The sequence below is a fragment of the Akebia trifoliata genome, chromosome 12 (assembly GCF_017979445.1).
Source record: "Akebia trifoliata isolate Shusen 1 chromosome 12, ASM1797944v1, whole genome shotgun sequence".
NCBI lineage: Eukaryota > Viridiplantae > Streptophyta > Magnoliopsida > Ranunculales > Lardizabalaceae > Akebia > Akebia trifoliata.
The window spans coordinates 19,787,095-19,809,056 of NC_141386.1; the positions used below are offsets into that span (position 1 = coordinate 19,787,095).

Sequence of the window (21,962 nt, forward strand, 5' to 3'; positions counted from 1 at the left end):
TCCAAGAAGAAAAGCAACACCTCTTATAAAAAGCAATCTGACATACATTAAAAATCAATTAACCAACTTGTGTAAAAAAATCATAAAATAAAAAATAAGCAAAGCAACTTACCTTGACCAAAAAAATTTGGTCACTTGGATCCCTGTAGGGATTGTCGAATGGTGGCTTGGGCGTGACAGCCAAGGCTAAGTGAGGTTCTTACAGGCATAAGACCATGAATGAAAGGACTATTTGGTGGGTTGCTGTTATGGAGTATAGAAGAGATAAAAGGAAAAGAAGGTGGCTGTGTTTAGTTAAGTAGGCTAAAAAACATGATGAAGAAGTGATGGAATGGGGGTTGTGTGTGTGAGTTAGAGTCGAGAGAAATAAAGAGAAGACCCAAGATGGTGATGGATGTAAATGGGGAGGCTGAACCGTGAGCTAGGGAGTGTCTGGTGTTATTAAACATGAATGACAGGAGGTGTTCTTAGTCAATGAAGAGGGGTGAGATGGAAAGGGATCAAGAAAAGGAGGCCAAGGGTGAAAAGGGTGTTGTGGCTACTATTGGACATTGGAAAAAATGAGAAGAAAATGCTATGGCTGCTTTGGACATTGGAAAGAATGAGAAAATAATGATCTGGCTACTATTAGGTGGTTCAAAAAAAGAAGATATGAAGACTGAAAATGCTGTTGTCGGGGATGTCCCAAAGAAGAAAATGATGGAACTTAAGTTGCTGGTTAGAGACTTTTTGGTGAAGAAGAGGGAGTTTGGAAAAGAGAGAGCTGGAGGGAAAGGGAGTTTGTGAGCAGAAGAAATTTTGCCCTCTAAAACATGGGAGAAAAGGAGAGTTGGAGAGAAGAAGATCAAAGGTTAATGGGGCTATTATGGAGCCAAAAACAAATGGGAATAGGGACCTTAGGGCTGCAAAACGTGGGCAATGGAGTTGCTATTCATGAGGAAGTTGAAGGTATATGGGAAGTCCTTAGACAAAGGTGAATGGAGGGTGCAAAATGTGGGTAATGGGGCTGAGAGTTAAAAAAGAATGTGGTTGAGAGTTAGAGAAGAGGGTGGCTATGTAGTGGAGGACGTGGTTGTGCTGTGGATGTAGCTGAGTAGTGGATGTGGTTGAGAGTTACAGAAGAGGGTGACTGTGCAGTAGAGGTGGCTGAGAGTTAAAGAAGAAGGTGGCTGAGCTTGGGACCATCCAATGAGAGAAGAGAGATGTTTTCCTTATAATAACAAAATTATTTATATTCCTTCCTTGCCATTTCTTTTTTATTATTTTATTTTATTTTCTTTCTTTTGGTTGTTTCTTCTTTTGACTGAACCAAAGAGATATTTTCTCTTTCTATTTGAGTTTAAATGAAAAAAAAGGCAAGGGAGCATGATTCCATGTTTCTCAACCCATGGCATATTAGTGGGTGATTGATGATTGATTCAAACTTTCTTTATTATTGATTGGATTGGCGATTAATTTTTAACTTTCAATTTTAATTAAGTCCAGATTAATTTTCAATTTTTGTTGGTTGATTAAGTTAAAATTTTAATTCAATTGTTCGATTGAACTTTAATTTTAACTTGATTGGTCGATTAAATTTTAATTTCAATTTAATTGGTCTGTTAAATTTTAATCTCAATTTGATTGGTCGACTAGATTTTAGTTTAAATGTTGATGGGTTGATTAAATTTTAGTTTGAATATTGATTTAAAATTTTCAAATTGATCGTAATTTTCATTTCAATTTAAAAAATTTCAAGTTGGTTGTTTTATTGAAGTTAAAGATTTTTGGACTTTTCTTTGTTTCATGTGAACGCTTTCAATTTTCTTAAGTGTGAGGTTTCTAAATCGAGCGTCGAGGGGCATTTTGGTCATCTTTGGAATTTTTCATAAATTTCTTCATTTTCGTCGATTTGGGTCCCGTTAGACTCAAAATCATATTCTAAATGTAATGATGATACTCTCGAGACTTTTTGGAGGTTCAAAATTCATGAGGTGTATTTTCATCATTTTATTGATTTACGTAAATTTTTATGACTTTTGGTGTGAGGTTTCTTTTAGTCCCAATGTGATTGTTTATAAGTCTTAAGGTCCCATTTTCCTAGTGTTGCAATGTTTCTAAGTTATCGAAATGTATGGTAAACCTAATCCTGCATATTTGCTAAATCGAGTGTATGTAGTAGTGATCCTAAGCATGCATAACTCTATATCATGTGGCAAACTAACTGGAAGGAAAATAAAAGGAATTAGAAAAAGGTCTCTCCCAAGCTTTCAAGTTCTTTGCGCTCATCATTAGAAATCTAAAGTAATCGGGTGACAGATCGCCAAGTCAGGCGGATGCAAAAATAGGATGTCTACAGTAACCAAAAATTTCTTATTAGTAATTATTTTGAATTTAAGATATCCAACTATAAACTGATTATGTCCCAAGTACATGAACTTAAATTAATTATTGGGAATCTTAAAATTGCTGGGATCAATCTTCTAGAAGATTTTCAAGTGGGAGCTATCATTTCAAAGCTTCCTCAATCTTGGAAATGATACAAGAAAAAGATGAAACATGAGGAGAAGATGTATACTTTGGAGTCTCTACAATGTCATTTCCATATAGAAAAAGATGCTCGTAATAAAAAGTATAAAGATGATCAAATAGAGAAAATCAAAGTAAAAATGATTAAGGGTGATAAGACAAGAATATTGATTTTAGGTTAAAACCTAAGAAGTCTTCCTTCTTCAAGAAGAAAATTGATAAAAATAAGAAGAAAAATAATAAGTATTTTTATGGTAATAAGCCTGGTCATTATACACGAGAATGCCAACATCGAAAAAAGTAATTCAAGAAAAAAACAAATACGGTAGTGATAGAGGAAGCACTGGTTGTAATAATTTCCTGTGCTCATTCACTAGCAAATGTTGTGTCAAACAACAATGGTTGATGGGTTGACACTAGAACAACAGAATACTTCTGTAATGATAGAAATCTCTACACAAGTTATGTAACTTATGGTGAAGGTGCAAAAGTGAAAATAGCAAACAATACGTTTTCTAACATTCTCGAAGTTGGGACTGCAAAGCTTAAATTCACTTCTAGGAAACCTATCTTTCTTATCAATGTCTTTCATGTTCCAGATATCACCAAGAATCTCATGTCAGGAGACCTGCTTAATAAATCAGGTTTCAAACTTGTTTATGAATCAGATAGGCTTACTTTATCCAAAAACAATGTATTTGTGAGACATTGTTATTTTTGTAGAGGCATAATTCGCCTAAATTTATATAATAAAATTTCTTCTATTGTGTATATTGTTAATTCATTATGTTGATGGTATAGTAGATTAGGACACGTTAATTATGATTCAATTAAATATATGACTAATCTAGGATTTATTCCTAAGTGTAATTTAGAAAATTTTTCTAAATGTCAAACTTGTGTTCAATCTAAGATAGCTAAGAAATCCTTTAAATTTTTAAAAAAAACTTTTACCATCTTAGAGCTTATTCATAGTGTTATATGCAACCTTAAGATTCAAACATGTGGAGGCAACATATATTTGGTTACCTTCATTAATGATCACTCTCAAGGTATGCATATATTTATTTAATGAAAACTAAAGATGAAATTTTTGAGAAATTTTGAATCTTTAAGGCAGAAATTGAAAACAACTTAATCGTAAAACTAAGATTCTACGTTCTAATAGGGGTAGTGAATACTATTCAGATGAATTCATTAATTTCTGTGAAACTCATGGCATTATCTATCAAGTTACAGCTTCTTACATGCCCAACAAAATGGAGTTGCAGAAAGAAAGAATAGAACCTTAGTTGAAATGGTAAATGCTATGATTATTAGTTCTGATTTATCTTATTCATTAGTAAGTGAAGTAATTCTTTCTACTTGTTATATTTTAAATAGAGTTCCAACAAAGAAACATAATGTTACTCTTTATGAATTATGATTCAAATGAAGCCTAATGTCAATCATCTCAAAGTGTACGGGAGTCTTGCATATGTAAAAAAATCAGTCCTAAGAAATCAAAGTTAGGAGTTGGAACCTACAAGTGTGTGTTAATTGGTTATTATCAGAATAGTCTAACTTATCATTTTCTCGATCTAGAAACTAGTGATATCATTGAATCTGTAAATGTAGAATTTTTTGAAGATTTGACTAAGTCAAATCCTTATGAACCTATTTCTGAAAATTTTATTCATAAACAGATTCATCAACCTATTCAATATAACACTAATGGTGACTTAGGTTCTGATCACCAACAAGATCCTAAATCTAGGAGAAATAAAAAACCTAAAGTTGAACGCTCATTTGAACCTAACTTTTTTATTTATCTTGTTAGAGGAGATAAATATCAAGTCAAGAATGTTATTAGGTTCATATTAAAAGTAGAAGGAGATGAACCCTCTACATTTTCTAAGGTTATGAACTCTAGAAATTCATCATTTTGAAAAAAAAAATCATTAATGATGAGATGAACTCGATTATCTCAAATCAAACTTGGATTCTCTTAAACTTACCCCTAGGTGCAAAACCCATAGGGTGTAAGTGGATTTTTAAGAAGAAATTGAACACAAATGGATCGATAAATAAGTTTAAAGCTAGATTAGTTGCTAAGGACTTTAAACAGAGACATGGGATAGACTATTTTGACACATATGCTCTAGTAGTTCGAATATTATCTATTCAACTACTTATTTCTCTTGTTTCCATTCATAAAATAATTGTCTATCAAATGGATGTAAAAATAACATTTTTAAATGGTGATTTAGAAGAAGAAATTTATATAGAACAACCAAAAAGTTTTGTAAAACCTGGTTAACAGAAGAAAATTTGCAAATTAATTAAATCTCTTTATGGTTTAAAACAAACTCTTCTTCAATGGCATGAGAAATTTGAAAAAATTGTTTTGTCTCATGTTTTCAAAGTTAATGACACTATTAAATGCATTTATTGCAAATTTGATAATAATGTTAGTGTCATTATTTGTCTCTATGTTGATGACATGTTAATCTTTGGAACTAATATTGATTGTGTGGAAGAAACCAAAAGGTTTTTATCCATTAATTTTGATATGAAAGACTTAGGGAAAGTTGATGTAATATTAAGAATTAAAATCCTAAGAAAAGACAATGTAATGGTTTGTCTCAATCTCATTATATTGAGACAATTCTGAATAAATTTGGTCATTTTGATCATAAACCAGCCCTTACCCCTATAGATCTTAGTATAAAGTTAATGAAGAACACTGGTCGTGCTAAAGTTCAACTAGAATACGCTAGTGTTATTGGGAGTTTTATGTATATTATTCATTACACAAGACTTGACATTGCACGTGCAATAGTTATGTTATGTCATTTTACTAATAATCCAAGTACTAAGCATTAAAATGTTGTATCTAGAATTTTAAGGTATTTGAAGGGGACTTTAGACTATGGACTACGAACTACGGACTACATTATTAAAGATATCCAAATCTACTTGAAGGGTACAATGATGCAAGTTGGAATAATGTCGAGTCAAAAAGTCTACAACTGGCTAGATCTTTACATTAGGCGGAGCTACTATTTCTTGGGCATCTAAAAAAGAGACTTGTATTTCGGTCTCTACCATGATATCATAAATGATAACATTAGTAGATTCATGTAAATAAGTAGAGTAGTTTAAAAATTTATTAATAGATATATCATTATGGAAGAAGCCCACTTTAGCTATAATGATTAATTATGATAGTTAGGCAACATTGTATAAAGTTAAAAGTAAAATGTACAATAGAAAATTAAGGTACATAAGCTTTAGACAAAATTTTGTGAGATAATTACTCAGAAGTGGAGTAATTACAATTGATTATGTGGAATCTAATAGGAATTTAGCAGGTCCTTTAACTAAAGGACTTCCAAGAGATATGATATCTAAAGCATTAAAAGGAATGGGGCTAAGGTCTATAAATATAAATCAATCACCTTTGATGGGAACCCACCCTTGTTCTTGAAATAGATAGATATGGTTCAATAAGTATAAACAAGTCAAATGTGTGGTTTAGCAGGACACTAGAATTGAGTTACCCCATTTTCAATATCTTTTGTTGGCTTCTACGAGATAAAAGATGGATGCAAATCCTTAATAAGTTCTATAATTTTAAGTAGTGACTTGCAAAATCACTTCAAGTGAACTCACCTATATAAGTAAGAAAATCAAGCAATTTCCTATGAAAACTAGACTGTTTCTAAAAGCGCTCATGAAAATAAGATATAACATGGTCATTAATGTGCAAAGCAAATAGAACACTCAACTTCATGGAGAAAAGTTTGTGTAAAGAATTCGGCTCGTCTCTAAGGGTCTTTAGTTCAAGATAAATTTACCACAGCACCTTGACAAAGCTTGATCCCTATTTAGGTATAAGAACTACAGAAGCTTGATCCCTATTTTGGTACGTAGGTAGCTACTTAAGTAGTGCAGCTAGTTTAATAAAATGTATATATATTTTACTATTTATATTTTGAAATAATTGGGGTTTGTTGAATATTTTCAAAATATAATATAGATTTTTGTGATTTATGTTTTTTATTTTTCTTAAGTTAGAGTTTGGGGATTTTTTGTATCTAAGGTTTAGTCCCACATTGCTCACAAATGAAAAAGTGATGTACCTTATAGTAGTAGTCAACATAGTTAGTTGTACTTGTGTCATACTTTTAAGCTTTGATCAGGTGCTTTAAGGTGGTACGAAGCACCACTTACGCACGCTCACATGTGTCATGCGAAAAAGTGATTGGGCATATTGGGTACTTTGAGACGCACTTTACACTTCGCACGTACACATCATCGTGAGGAGTTGGAGAGCCTTAAAATTTTTGAGATACGAAACTATCCAATGGTTGTGGTTGATTCGTTACGTGTGATGGATTGGGTACGATCTGCACTGCACGATCACGCTATTATCCGATCAGGAACCGAGCGGATACAATGAACCAAAATAATAATTGATTAAGAGCGAAGTTAGAACCCGATCAAAATCGATCAGGTGTGTTGATTCACGATTGGTATCTGATTAGGAATGATTGAATCCGTTAGATCAAGTGACAACTGATTGGACATGATCAGAGCCATTTGATTATGTAGATTCAACTAATAGATATTGAATAAAAGGCATAAAAAGCATACCTTCGATATGATGCGATCTGGATCGTTGGATATGATATCAGACACAATCCAACGGCTACTAAACCAAGAGACATTAAATCATGCCTCTTACTTAACAGACACAAAAATGATTATAAAAAACCAACCAAATATCATATTTCTTCATTGAAAATTTATGTGTTCTCCTTTTTCTAAGTTTAAGCACTTAGCATCCTAAATTTCTAATTATTCTCGAGTGTTCTAGATTAAATCTGACTATACATAATCAAATTTATTAACTTGAGTGTAGACTTCTCTGTATCCTGAAGGCACTTGTTATTTGACCCCTTGTGTACTATGATTTTAACCAATAGGGGAGAATATTTGTCTAAAAGAGATTGAATCAGATTCGAGACTAGAAGTTATTTTCTTCCTTCATTGAATTACTCCTGGTTTTAAAGCCAAAATTTTTCCAACATTAACTAGGATGTTGGAAGCAGAGAGAAAGTGTGTTTTTTGCGTAGGAAGCCGGAGAGAGAGAACAGAAAATGAAATAGAGATCAACTATTGCCACCCCAACTTTTACTTATAGAAAATAAAGAAAATTTTGAGGTTGATAATTAATAAATTTTGAGGTGTCAATAACAGGTCTTCTTTTCCATTAAATCTCTATTGCGACGGAATCTTAGGACAACCATCAATGATTAATTATAAAGTGACGCGAACTTAAATTACCATTATTACAAAAAATATTCTCGCCAAAGTGAAACAACACAAAATTTAAGAACATATTACAACCATCGCAAAGCAAACCTGTCTCTATAATGTGTTGTCCAAAAAAAAAATTTCCTACCAAATTAAACTTTCCAAAAATTAAAACCATATTGTGACGATCATTTGGTATAATCGTTGGTGATTCCTACTTTAGCGATGGAAAAGTTAAAAATCGTCTACTATATAATTCATTGTTTAAAAAAAATTTACCAAATTAAAATAATAAAAAATTAATACAAATTGCGACAGTTTCTTTCTAAATCTATTGCTATGTATCGTCGCTAATAAAGATATTTTTTCCAACTAAAAGACGTAGGAAAATAAACCATCTATTGTGACAGTAATTCTTTGATCATCGCTGTGGAGGGATAAAATCGTATTCCATCTAGATCGTTCATCCACACTATCAACACGCACCCTGAGGCAGACACGTGACATCATTTGAAGATGATTCTATCTTATTAAGGAAAAATCATAATTTAAGAGGGTTATTTTTCTTTTTATGTAATTATGTAAAAAAAGACGGAAGGGAGGTGAGGAGGTCATCTAACCATGAAATTTATAGTGAAACGGCTCCCGAACCCGTGGACGTAGGCACATTTACCAAACCACATAAAAATTCCTTGTCTTTTCTATTTTTTTATGTTTTTTTTAGTATTTTGTGGATTAAATGATGAAATCGTGATCAATGTCTATTTATTACAAAATCGACCTCCACAGTCGCTAAAGGCATATATAGCAACGATGAAAACATAATCGCTGCTAAAACTAGTCGCTGTAAATCGATTTTCTTGTAATGTTATGTGAATAAAGATTTTGAATGTTACAAATCTCACAATAATCGCTGCTAAAACTAGGTTTTGTTTAGGATGTTAACTTAATGACCTGTACGAAGAAGTGATTGAAAAGTCAAATTGTTTTTGAGCATATGCAACGAAAAATTTAACATATATTTATTTAATTTTTTTTTTCCTGAAAACCTCTGTGATCGATTTGACAGATGCTTCGAGGAGTATTTGTGGATTTAACGCTTCTTTGCTCATCTGTTAGTCATAACTGTTGAAGTTTTATTTATTTAATTTTTAAATTATTGAATTTGCATAAAATTCGTTAGCACATGAATAATGAAGAGAAGGAAATTTACAATTACATTAACCTAAAAACAAACAGTTAGCAAGTTATTTTGAGGGGAAACATTGTTCCAACATATTTTTTTTTCTACTGTAAAATGCATACAAACAGTATTTTGATCCGCTATTTTGGAGTAGTTTAGCATTGAAAACAGTATGTAACACATAAATAAAATCGATTAAAATTCAGAATAACAAGGGTGAAAATAGTGAGTAAATTTAAAAAACGATTGTAATCTAAGTATTCATGGAGGAAAGTAGATAAAACATTAATGAAAATAAACAAAACCATAATAAAAATAGGTATAAGAACAAATTTTAAGAAGGAATTTTGAACGAATGATAGATAAAATGCTATTCATGTTATAGTTATGATCTAAGACAAAACTCTAGGGAGCACCATTAACTTCCCTATGACTCCCTCGTAAATTGGGTAATAATGACCAAAATTACAAAGGATTGACTTAGATCGATCACATTTCGATGAAGTTTTAATTAAATTATGTGACTTCAAATAAGATTATTGATTATGCTTCATATGTAAAGCGCTTAGTAAAATCCATGTTTTCCATATCTTTTTGAATAAAAGAAGGAAATGTTGTTTTTTTTTTTTTGTGTGTGTGTGTGGCAAAATGACCTTTTCAAAAAGCTCGGGCCATGCCTTCCCCACACTATCGAATCATTAATTATAAAACACCCTACATAATAAAAAGTGGTTTATCACCACTCCTTTCGTATAATTTTGGGTGAAATTACGAGCCTGCTGAGAAAAAGGTTCAATTACTTCCAATAAGAAGAAAAAGAAGAAAGCCAAGAAGCACAACAATACTATTGAGATTCCATGCACCACAAATCTAATTCAGGGGTGTTTGATAAGTGAATGTTGAGCATGAGAGTTAGCAACTTTCTCAAGTTGCTAAAGATTGTGTGTTTGGAAAGTTCAACTCAAAAGAGTTGTCAACTCACCAACTCTCTAAATTCCTAAAATTGAAGCATTTCAACTTTCACCCTAAGAGGTGAAAGTTGGCAACTCTCGTCTCTCATCTCCTTCCCCCGTCCCTTTTTTTTGTTATTATGATAATGTGAAAATAAAATAAATAATAACAAATTTAAAAATAAATAATAATATTAATAAAACATATATTGCAATTTTATTATAGTAATCAAAGAAGAAAATATAATAAATAATTCTAATAATAATAAAATTAAAAATAATTAATGATAATAACAAAATCTATATTATTATATAATAAATGATAATAATAATAATAATAAAACTTGTATTACTATTTTATTATTGTAATGAGAGAAAAATATCATTAAAAATAATAAAATAAATAAAAATAATAAAATAATAAAACTAAAAATATTTATTAATATTATAAAATAAATAACAATAAATTAAAAACTAAATAATAATAATAATAATTAGAATATTATTTTATTATAGTAATGAGAAAAGAAAAGATAATAATAAAAAAATAATAAATAATAATAATAATAATGATAATAAAACTAAAAATAATTAATAATGATAATAAAACCTATATTATTATTTTATTATAGTAATAAGAAAAGAAAAGTTAATAAAAATAAAACAATGAAATAATAATAGTAATAATAAGTCCATATTAATAATTTTTTGAAAGTATGAGAAAAAATAATAAATAATTAGAAATTAAAATAAAATAGAATAAAATAATTAAAATTAAAGTACATTAAATAAATAAGAATTTATGTTCAACCTCAATTAGGAGGTTGGATTTTTGAAAAAATATTTCCTCCTATCTCACAATGGAATCGGAGCTCTAAATAACTCCAAGGTGTATTCTTGTAAGCAACCAAACACAAGTTATAATTAACATTCAATGTCAACTTTCAAAAGTTAAACTTCCACGAGTTTAACTTTCAATGTTGAACTCTCACATTGAATTCTTACTTATCAAACAGATCCTCGGTTTTTTTAAAGATATCTCCATTGGTTTCAGCTGGCTGGGCTAAACAATTGCTGGATTGGTCTTATGGGCTTGTTTACTTAAATGTTAATAGTTACTTAGTCTCATGAGATTGAGCCCTTTATGAGAGCTCTCTTATGTCAAAAGGGCTTTTCTGTTGGTGGACAGCTTTCAGGGTAGGTTTCTTCAAAATCTCAGTCCATGTGTTGATTCAATTCTAATGGTTTGATTATTGGGATACCTTACAAATACATCGAAGAAATATTTTGTTTTGCTTTCTAGATCAGCACTTCCTTATTCTTATTCTGACAATAAAGATAGGCCTTCCAAATTTGAAGTAGAGTGAGGAAAGGTCATTAACACTTTCTACATTCTAAAATTTATTTTCTCTCTAACTACTTTTAAATTATATCCAAAAATGAATGAGATCTCCACAAAAATGCTTCCCCTGAGTGTTAATTAATAGATTGGGGGTTGTCTAAACAATCATGGTCTTTACATACTTACATCTCTTCCCATGCTTCCCCAGACCATCTTATTTGGAATTATCGATCTCCGCTGTGGGTCATTAACTAGATTCATTCTTAAGTAACCAGCCAAATTCATTAATCTAACACCGCACTAGATATTAGTCCCCTGGATTACCATGTAACTATGTATAGTGTCTCATAATCTTCACTGCTCTTCATCTGGCCCATATTTCAAATATTCAATTGACTACCTTCATAGTACAATTGACACAAAAACTAGAACTTGGCCTCACTAGAAAAGAAATTATAAAAAAAGAACCAGAGTCGAGAAACTAGCACAGTGCTACATACGAGAAGGCCCACTTAATGCACAAAACTAATGCCACCACAAAAGAATTGTCACCCATCTTCAGCAACCTCATCGCGGTCCAAGGATCATTTTTCAATTTTCTACTATGTAAGACTAGGTATTGTCATATCATATAACAAGAACATACACAAGGATTCATTGAGAAACGAAACACATATACCTTTATCGTTGATGGAGCGCCTCTCAAGTAAAGATAACAGAGGAATTACAACAGTTGAGTGGGCCCAAATTAGTCACCAAAAGTCTTTCGTGCATTGCATTGGTATATTAAACTTGAAGAACCTGGCAATGAAGAATGTGATTTTTGAGACGGTTCCAACCAGCGAAGCTTGACCATAGATTCGTGATGAAATTCCTGAATTGCCCTTTTCCAGCAATAGTCTCCCACAACTGATCTGCAATCATTCCACTTGCATCATCTGACTTCAACACATCCACCAAAGAAATGCTCATATTGTTACGTATAATACACAGCTTTCCATTGAGTGGGACAACAGCCGCTGCTTCCAAAGCCCGCGAGTTCCCCATGTGCAGCTTACTGTCAATGTGCTTGGTCCAAGAATCAGTGGCCGAGTCGTAAACCCTTAATTTGCACCCATCCTTGCACTCTAAGGCGTATAGATCCCCATTCAAGGAGGCACTCGGGTTCCGCCAGCCCGCAACCATTCCATTGTAGACTGGGCACCAGCTGTCGTTCTCAGGGTTGTAGACCTCGCTCAGTACTTGACGGTGCGATCCAAGCCCTTTGAGAAACCATTTTCCATCGTAGACGACCCCAATAAATGGTACCATTGGAGTACCCATATCAGCAATGAAGGACCACCGGTTCTTATTTGGATCGTAAACCTCGGCCGATCTCAAGGAGCGGTGAACCCCCTCGCTCTCTCCACCGGCTACATACAAGCAATTGTTTATGACACATGAGCCAAAGAAATGGCGTCGACGTAGCATATCTGGGGCTCGATGCCACTTATTTGTCCGTGCATTGTAAAAGATGACTCGTCTCATTGATCCTCCTTTAAGAGGGTCTTTGCCCCCGAACAAGTACAGATGACATCCACTGAGTACGGCACACCCAAAACCAAGGGTCTCTGAGTATTCTCTTGGGACGGGAGGGAGGGGTTGCCAAAGCTGGTAAATGGGATCAAATGCATGCCATGAGATCTTCCCATCTCTGTCCCTCTTTATGACATAGATCCATTCCTCGGCAATCTTGAGGCTTCTGCGGAGGGAGTAAAAGAAGTTACCAGCCAAGAGACGGTACCATCTCCTGCAGACTAAACGTAACTTCCGGTGATCAACCCGAGGAACTCTAATCAAGCAAGCTATTGCCAGGTCATCGGGGAGACCGGGGAGTAGAGGGGACTGATTGCGGCTCCTGTCCCCACGTGATGCCTTCTGCCTAGATGGGTGCACAGATGGTTTGATGTCAGGTTGGATGCAGAGCTTCGTCCCGGGGACAAATTTCCTTGCCCCAGCAACAGTTTTCAGGCTCACTGCATCTACTCTACAAAAACATGTGGTGGTGTCTACCTGCAAAACATGTTAAATCTCTTAGAAAAACAGCAATTCAGCAGGAATATGCATGACAGGTTACCCTGCATTGGTTAATAAAATTCATTAAGGGATGAATGAGGTTCTGATGGTAAGAAATTATTCCTCCATCAAATAAAGAGATTGTTTTGGAATCTAGTGGTACATATTTAATAGTTCGACTGCAACATTTCTCAAAGATAAAAATTCAAAATAAGTTTTTACGCATAAATTGACAAAAGATTTCAAATGCTGTTAGTTTCATAGTTACAAGCATCAGTATGTAGCACAAGAATAAAACCAAACTAGAGAAATAATATAATTGTAATGGTCACAGCTTATTAATAAGAATGATGAACATCAAACATGAACCGCTGGACAAGTAAGATTTTAGCAAGCAAGTATTCCCGTGAAGTAGAATCATCAGGGTAAATTTCTGCACACATCTTAAGACTACATAACACAAACTGTTGAGGCCTCCATTTTGATGTCACCTCAATCTCCCCACCCAGGTATTTGCAAATTACACTCAAAAGAAGGGAGGTTTGCTAATACTTATCATGTTTAATTACTAATTTGAGTGGGAAGAGTAGTGATTGAGTATCCCTCTGGCATGGCAAGGAGGATCTAAATGGTTTGTGGCTTTAATCTCAAGGTGTTTGTGGAATTTATCACCGCAAGAATTAGTGCTTTTTTTTTTTTTTAAGTGAATGAAAATTGTATTAAGCGTGGTCGAGATGATCAACAAAGAAATACAAGCGATGCAGATAAAAAGAAACCAGATTCCACTCACGACAATCTACATACTTACTCCCATCTCCCCACAATGTCCTTGAAGAAAACACCTTTAAACTCCTCAAAGGCTTTACACCAATAGAAATCAAAACCTTTAACACACTATAATACTATCCAGCAAAGCCTCTATTGCTTCAAATATACGATGGTTCCTTTCGGCCCCCAAATGACCACCGCTAGGAAAGACGAACCATCCCTTGTCTACAATGATCAATAGAAAGATATTACCGAGAACAAACTTTCCCGAGTCCCTTTCCACAATGACTTGTATCAAGAGATAAAGAATTATTGTGTTCGTTTACCAGCAATAATGACAAAGTAGAGCCTTGAAGAATATCATATAAGCTAGAGTTCTAAGAATCATCAAACAATGGTTTCAATAGAATATTATACCATTGTTTATGTATAAAGTGTGAATAAGGGATCATAGAAATATAAGTGTTGATTCTTATATTAGACTAGAGTTCGCCCGTGCTTATGGCACGACCATCTTCTTTGGGGTTAAGGGAGTAAAACAGAAAGAAAAAAAAAAAAGGTTGGACGGGCGTTATTAAAAGAATTTGAGTTTAAAGGGGTAAAAAATGAAAAACAATAAAGTGGGCTAAAGGAGTAAAAGAAAAAATATAGTAAAGTTGAAGGGGGTAAAAGGCAGGGGGTAAAAGTGAAAAAAATAAAGTTGGAAGGATATTATTAAAATTTTCCGAGGTTAAGGGGTAAAAGATGAAAACCAATGAAGTGAGTTAAAGGGGTAAAAGCAAGAAATATAGTAAAATTAGAGGAGGTGAAGTGTAAAGCAAATAAAGTAGCCCCACAAAATTGTAGCTTGGTGGGATGTTTGTCCCACACAAAACTATAGCGAATGGGATGTTTATTCCCCACGCAACTGTAGCAAAGTGGGCCCTACAATTGTGTTTTACTATATAGATAATCTAAGTAAATTCAAAATTGAACCAATAAAAAAAAGTAAAATAACTTGACTTGTGTTACACAAATTAGATATAACTATAGCCACAATATTTGACATATTATAAGAAGAACCCTAATTGGGATGAGGTGTAGATTATGTCGTCCTTAGGATATAGTAGCCCGGTATTCACCATTGTTGTTTTCTCATCTTCCACGCCAAGACAGATAACCAATAAACCCACACCTCATTCCCTGAGCAAGAACATGTGTTATAAAACTATGTCTTTACTACATCAAAGAGCATGAAGAATTGAGTTCTATTACATCTTGTAATGGAATAACACATAAGAGAAGATTGCACCTTGTTCTGTTCTACCTTGTAACGAAGTAGACATAAGAGAAGATTGCATTTGATTTTGTCTTGTGATAGAACAATAAAAGACGCTAGTCTCAATGGGAATAAATAAAACTAGTATAAAGCCCAAAGATCAGAAAGAAAGGATTCAACTTACTTATTTCGTTTGGTCCCTAACCCACACTTAAAGGGTATTGACAAAGAGATTACACATAGAAATGGACAAAAAAATGATGCTCATTAATGGGCCCATGAAGTGGACAACAAACACAAAAGCTCTCTCTTGGGTTGTGATTCCATTCCGACCATTGAGGAATGTATATTTTCTTGTGTAGACCAAGGATAGTTGTAGTTCGGTGATGCAACCTCTCTCTGAACGGCCTTTCACAACTCTCCTCTCCTTCATGTTTGGTAAAGATAATAAGGGAGAAGCTAAACAGAGTGGGAAAGGTGGGTAATGATAAGGATAATCTCTGCTGTGATCATTGTAGTAGAACCCAACCTACTAGGAAAATATGTTGAAATCTGATTGGCAGACCGGCTAAGTTCAACAAGGGAAAATCGCAACATTTTCGATTCAAGCCTAATACTCATGTTGTTGTCCAAGACCAACCACAAACCAATTCCATTGGTTCCAATCATTCTACTAAGTTATCCACAGCTCAAGAAGAAATAGAGCGTTTGAGCAAGCTTTTTACAAAACTCAAACGATCAACTAGTTCTTCCTCCTTTGCACGTCAGGTATACATGCCTTTGCAAATTTTGTTAGTTTCCTTTCTTCTCGTCCCTCTTGGATCATTGACTCAAGAGCTATGATTACATGGCTGCTACGATTTCCCCATTTTCTTCTTATAAAGACAAGGTAAAAATAGCAAATGGCTCACTCTCCACCATTTTTGGTAAAGGGGACATCAAAATGGATAACTCCTTGTCTCTACCATTTGCGCTTTATGTTCCTAACATGTCCTTCAATCTTCTTTCAGTGAGTAATCACACAAAATCCTTATATGGTTGTCACATTCTTACTTGATTATTGTATTTTTCAAGACTTAGCTTCGGGGAGAACGATTGGTAGGGGTCGACAAGCAAATGGTCTCTATCATTAACTCTAGATACTGTAGGCGGACCAAAATGGCTTGAATTACCCCATTTGTTTCTTATGCTTGTAACCCACTTTATAGGCCAAACGGGTATACTTTTTAGCCCATTTGTATTCCCTAATCCCTTTTATAAATACCCCCATAAGTATGATATTTGTTTTTTCTTTTCCTAGTTTTCGTTATTTCTTCTAAGACTACTCTATCACACATAGAACAAAACATAATATTCTCTTCTATTTGCCCCATTAAACAATAAAATAGAACATCATTTTATGTTCTATGTTATATAACCCACATTTTTATATATTCTTTGTTTTGGTATTTTCTTTGACAAAAGAATGAGGTGTCAATTTATTCGTTCATTGTCTTCACAAAAAATATGAGAGAGCACTAGTGATAAATACTAGGTCGCAAACTTGCAGTATCATAGAGGAGTCGCATCAACATACTATCAACAATCTTTCAGATCCCGCAAAGGTGTGAAACGCCTTAAAAAGGCATCTTCCACACTTCATCCCAATAATATGCACTTCTTGGGACAAGTCCAAAGTTAAATCTGATATGGATTGAGGTAATTGCAATTAGAAATTTTATTGGGAAAGTTTATTTGGATTATCTGCATATAAAAATAACAATTTTTAAAGTGTTTCAAAAAGAACATGGACACTATTGGATCAAACTCTTATGCATCCTCTGATCACAACCCCTCCCAATTTGAAGAGATATATTAAAAGCGGTGGAAACAAAATATTCTGGCCTTTCTCATAGATAACAATTCGTGGTCACTTTTCTCATAATCAAAATACCACCGTCCTTAAAGGATTTAGGAGAACACTATCACAAGGCCAATGGAAGGCCTTATAGTCCATTGTTTCATAAAATAGTAAGATTGCTCCAAGACTACAAAGGAAAAAATGTTTCTTTTTTTGCCTAGGTCAACCACGCGAACAGAATAAGAACCAGGCTCATATGAAGCTGAATAGAAAAAGCATGAAGAGTAAGCAAACTCAAAATCCCAAAATCAAAACAAGAACCAGAACCAAGCTCAAAATACCTTTCAAGACAGGAAAAAAGAACTATAGTTTGATTGTTTGGTATGCTTCTCATACATTATAGGTTACCCTACCATCGCTTAAACTTGTTAAGGACTAAAATGGTTTCTGACGATAAGACATTATTTATGAATCAGACATAAATATCCATTTTCGCGTCCACTCATATGTATTATAGCTTTGTATTGGTAAGTTACTTCCTTTCCTTGAAAGGTGACATTAGGCTTAAAAGTTCAACCACAACTTGAACAACAGTTCTCTAAATAAAACTAAAATATACATCATTTTTTAGGCATTAATTGTTAAACGATTTCAAATTCCAATTAGTTTCAAAGTTAACATTCATCGGCGTGTAGTGCAAGAATAATGGAAAATTAGAAAAGAAATATAAATGCACTATTCTGCCTATGTTATTACTAGCTTGAGTGTCAAAGTGTAATCGATAGGTACCCCTCTGACATGAAGATTGAGAAAACATTGAAGGAAAATATCTCGATAGTTTGGGGCTCTAATTTCGAGGTGTATGCTGACATTTACCACCTCAAGAATTATATCATTTCTTTACCACCAATAATGATAGACTAGAGCCTTGAAGATGATCATATCAGCAAAAGTTTTGAGATACATAAAAAACTGGTTATGATTTAATATTATATGAACATCTATTTCTATGGATAAAGTGTGACCATGGGATCCTAGAAGTAAAAGTACCCCATTCATTTGGAACCCAGTGCTTCATTAAAAAAAAAGTGTTTACAAGTAAATTGGTAAATTTCCCAAGTGAACAATCGAATGTATCAGTAGATTGGTAAATTTCCCAAGTGAAACATGAGAACTAAATTGACAAAAGCATCTGGCAAAGTTAGGTAAAAAAAAAAAAGTAACTCAACTTAAGCTTCTGGCAAAAACTCTAGCATAACGTTCCAATTTTATCAGATGTCTCCTACGAGACATCGAGGGAAGGAGAAACCAATTCATGATGTGATAATGGACAATCTGGGGCTGTCCTTCTGTTGGTGCAAATTGGTGTTCTTCAAGTACCTAGTATTCAGATGGTATGTGTTGTGTTATGTATAGTTCCTATTGTTTTTTGTATTTTCTTTGTTTTTGTTGTTTAGTCTTATTGTACAAAAGGGGGTCATCTTGTCGTTCTAAATTTTTTTTAATAGAATTATACTTATAAAAGAAAATGTGGTGCAACAGTTTCAGATATCGGTTAGATATGGTTTTCAAGGTTCAAAAGTTCAACTACCAAAAATCAAAGAAAAATTAGTTTCAATTCCAAGTGGAAAAAAAAACAATAAGTAATACAGGGGAAATTTAATTTGAGATTGTTCATTTCTGGAATTATCTATTTACTAGTTTCAATCAGATTAACAAGATTGACAACATGAAATTCTAAGTTCTAACGGGTGAAGCAACACAATATCCACTTGTTTCCTGTCAACTTTTCCAACTACGGAAAAATGTAATCCTAATGCAGATTCTATCAATGGTTCCACATGGGAACTTAACCCAAAAAGAATAAACGAAAGCAATAAAAAAGATATGGAAAAAGCAATAGTAGATCAAATACTTCAACAAGTGGTACCAGAAAACACAAATCAAACAACAGATCCAAGAAACTACAAAATTCGATGATTAAATTAACAGAAGGGATTCAAAAGCAGTGATATACAAATGCATCTCAACATCAAAAGGTATAAATGTAATAAAAAATTCTTATAAGGAACCACACAGTAAATAACAAGAAAATGATAGATTACCAGGGCAGGTTGAATCCCTCTCTCCATTCTCTTCAGTCAAAGACTCACAAATCCAAATTAATCACCATTACTCCAGATTCAAAACCAACCTTCAAAATCAAAAACCCATCTTATAGAACCCTAGAATCTCTCCAAAGTCCTAATCAACCAACTGATCAAGCAATGAAAATTATGATCTCTCACTCTCCCAACCTCACTTTAAAAACCAGAAACATATCTCAGAAAAACCCAACAGAGATGTCTCTCTCTCTCCCATAATCACAAACCCACTATCACCATCTCTCCATCTATAAAACCCATTGAAAGAAACAAAACCCCATCTTGAAAAACCCTCTCCATGTCCTCTAGAGTCCAGGCAGAAAAAATCACAAATCCCAACAATTCTCTACCACAAAAGAACCCAAAACCCTTAAAAAGAAAAATAGGTCACCAGAGCAACCTAACAATCACAAATCCCAAAATTCTCCGTACCCCAGAGGAACCCAGAACACCAAAAAAGCAAAATAGTCTAAAAAAGTAAGCACTAAGAGAATGAGAGAGGAAGAGACCCTCCTCTCTCTCTCACATTAATCTTTGGTGAAGGATAGGGCCCTCACATCACCGGTGAAACCTAACAAACAAAAGGGAAGTTCAAGAAGAGAAAGGGACCCTATAGAGACAAATGAGAACCTATACCCATTAACAGAGAGAAAGAGAGACTTAGGAGGTCGTCTTGTTGGTTAGTGAAGAACAGATTACAAATGCATTTGGAAGATAGTTCTTGTTTGAGTTTTGAGGTAGAAAGTGGGAAGAAAGAGAACACAGACAACGACCCACCATGGGAAAAAAAAAAATTAAAAAGAAAGGAAAGAGTGGCCAAAAGGGAAAATATGTAGGTGACAGAGTCCATCTTACTCATTAAAGATATTAATGGATTGGCCCCCACAACTCCACCAAATACTTTTATTTTTTATGTTTTTTTTCAACTGTTTGTGATCCACCACATCAAACCACCATACAGGATTGTTTGCTTATCAATTCAAAATTTATATCCATATTTTATTTTTGACTTCATAGATTGCATTAGAAGTACAATATAATATATTGTGATGATCAACAATGAGTCCCACTTTGCAGGTATAGTTATACAGATTTCTGGAAATTTTCAAAAGAATAATGTTTAAGTGATTGAGGCTGGTACACTTATTAACGTGTGAAAGTGTGTGGAAACCATAGATCCTTTTCATCGAGATACGTGTATAAAAAACATATATCATTGTTATCTACTTTCACGTTAAGAAGTGAGATATGTGATTCGAACTTGAGGTCTCTCCAATCTAGTTCGGCTACACAGTACTATCTAGACATGTCCTAAAAAGCAACTCCATCAAAGCACCTATCCCACTAATCATTCCCTCTCAACTGCCATATTGGGTAGTGGAATTTAAAATGAGTGCATAACCCAACTCATTTCATTGCATATTTTGAGTCTTGAAATTTTGAATATCAAAAATAAGTTGTCCTCTCAAGGTTCCTATTTTTCTAAAGAAAAAATTCAAACAATTAGCTGAAAATATTACAAATTCAGTTCCCTTTAAATCTGAATTTAATTAAAAAATATTAGAATATTTATAGGTAAAAGTGTGTGGGTAGGAATGCATTCCCCATGAATACTCAAAGTGACTACTCATAATCACTTGATGACCCATAAATGTGCATGGGTCTAAGAAATGCTCGACAAGTTGAATAAAGCGAACGGTGAGTTGTGGTCACCTCCTCATAATTATTATGATGAACAGAACTATCATTCTAATATCATTTTTAGAAAACAATACAATGTATTCGAATAAAAGTATATATATCAAAAGTCTTTGTACTTGATTATGATAATCTTCAGATTAAATTGTTGAATTGTTCAAATGATGTCCATAGATTGGGGTGATGATCAATCCATGAGCTATCTAGGTTTGACTATATCTCGATCATTTGTGTGATATCATACATATATACATGTAATCATGAGGGATATTAGATGGATTAATCAACCATATAAAATAAATATAGAAAATACAATAGTCCACCAATTTTAGCATATGGTCATATGTTCAAAATTGGGTGATTTTTTTATTGATCATGTTGCACATTGGGAAACTTCTATGAGATTGGAGTGTTTGATCGTAAGGACTAGTCTCATCTCAAAAGGGAGGGGGGGGGGGGGGGGGAGGACATTAAAAATGTCTTTATACACCCGTAAATTACAATAAATTCATAAAGTTATAGCTCTAATTTAAATTCCTAACTCTTAGGTTATCCCAAAACTTCATGATCTTTTTTTTTATGACATTTGGGCAATAAAGTTTTGCATCATTTGTTCAGGAAAATGTAGAGTGCGCAAAATTTTGATGTTATTTATTGTTGTTACATGGCAACCCACCACCCAACCTTATCATCATCAAAGTCTTATCCCTAAGATTTGGAGTTAACTTAATTGATCGGGTTCCTCCATTCAATTTTGAATAAAGCTACATCTTATGTTGTTAAAAATATATTCATATTGACTTTCATTATCTCAATCCATGTCCAATCAACCACTCAAAGAGTAAAAAAAATTGTTTTATGCTAATTTAGAGTTGGTGAGAATGTCAATAGATTTCAAGATTTGGCATAAATATA

The 21,962-nt window shown here is 33.5% G+C and overlaps 1 protein-coding gene across 1 annotated transcript; it reads right to left on the reverse strand.

Annotated features, from left to right (window-relative positions):
* Window positions 1-11,856: 11,856 nt before the first annotated feature.
* On the reverse strand, window positions 11,857-20,141 carry LOC147389034 (F-box/kelch-repeat protein At1g55270-like). The gene is made up of 2 exons (XM_086418224.1): window positions 19,311-20,141; window positions 11,857-13,336 (listed from the first exon to the last, which is right to left on the reverse strand). Exons 1-2 carry the CDS (start codon window positions 19,335-19,337, stop codon window positions 12,071-12,073), a joined length of 1,293 nt encoding a protein of 430 aa, XP_086274350.1. The 5' UTR covers window positions 19,338-20,141; the 3' UTR covers window positions 11,857-12,070.
* Window positions 20,142-21,962: the final 1,821 nt, after the last annotated feature.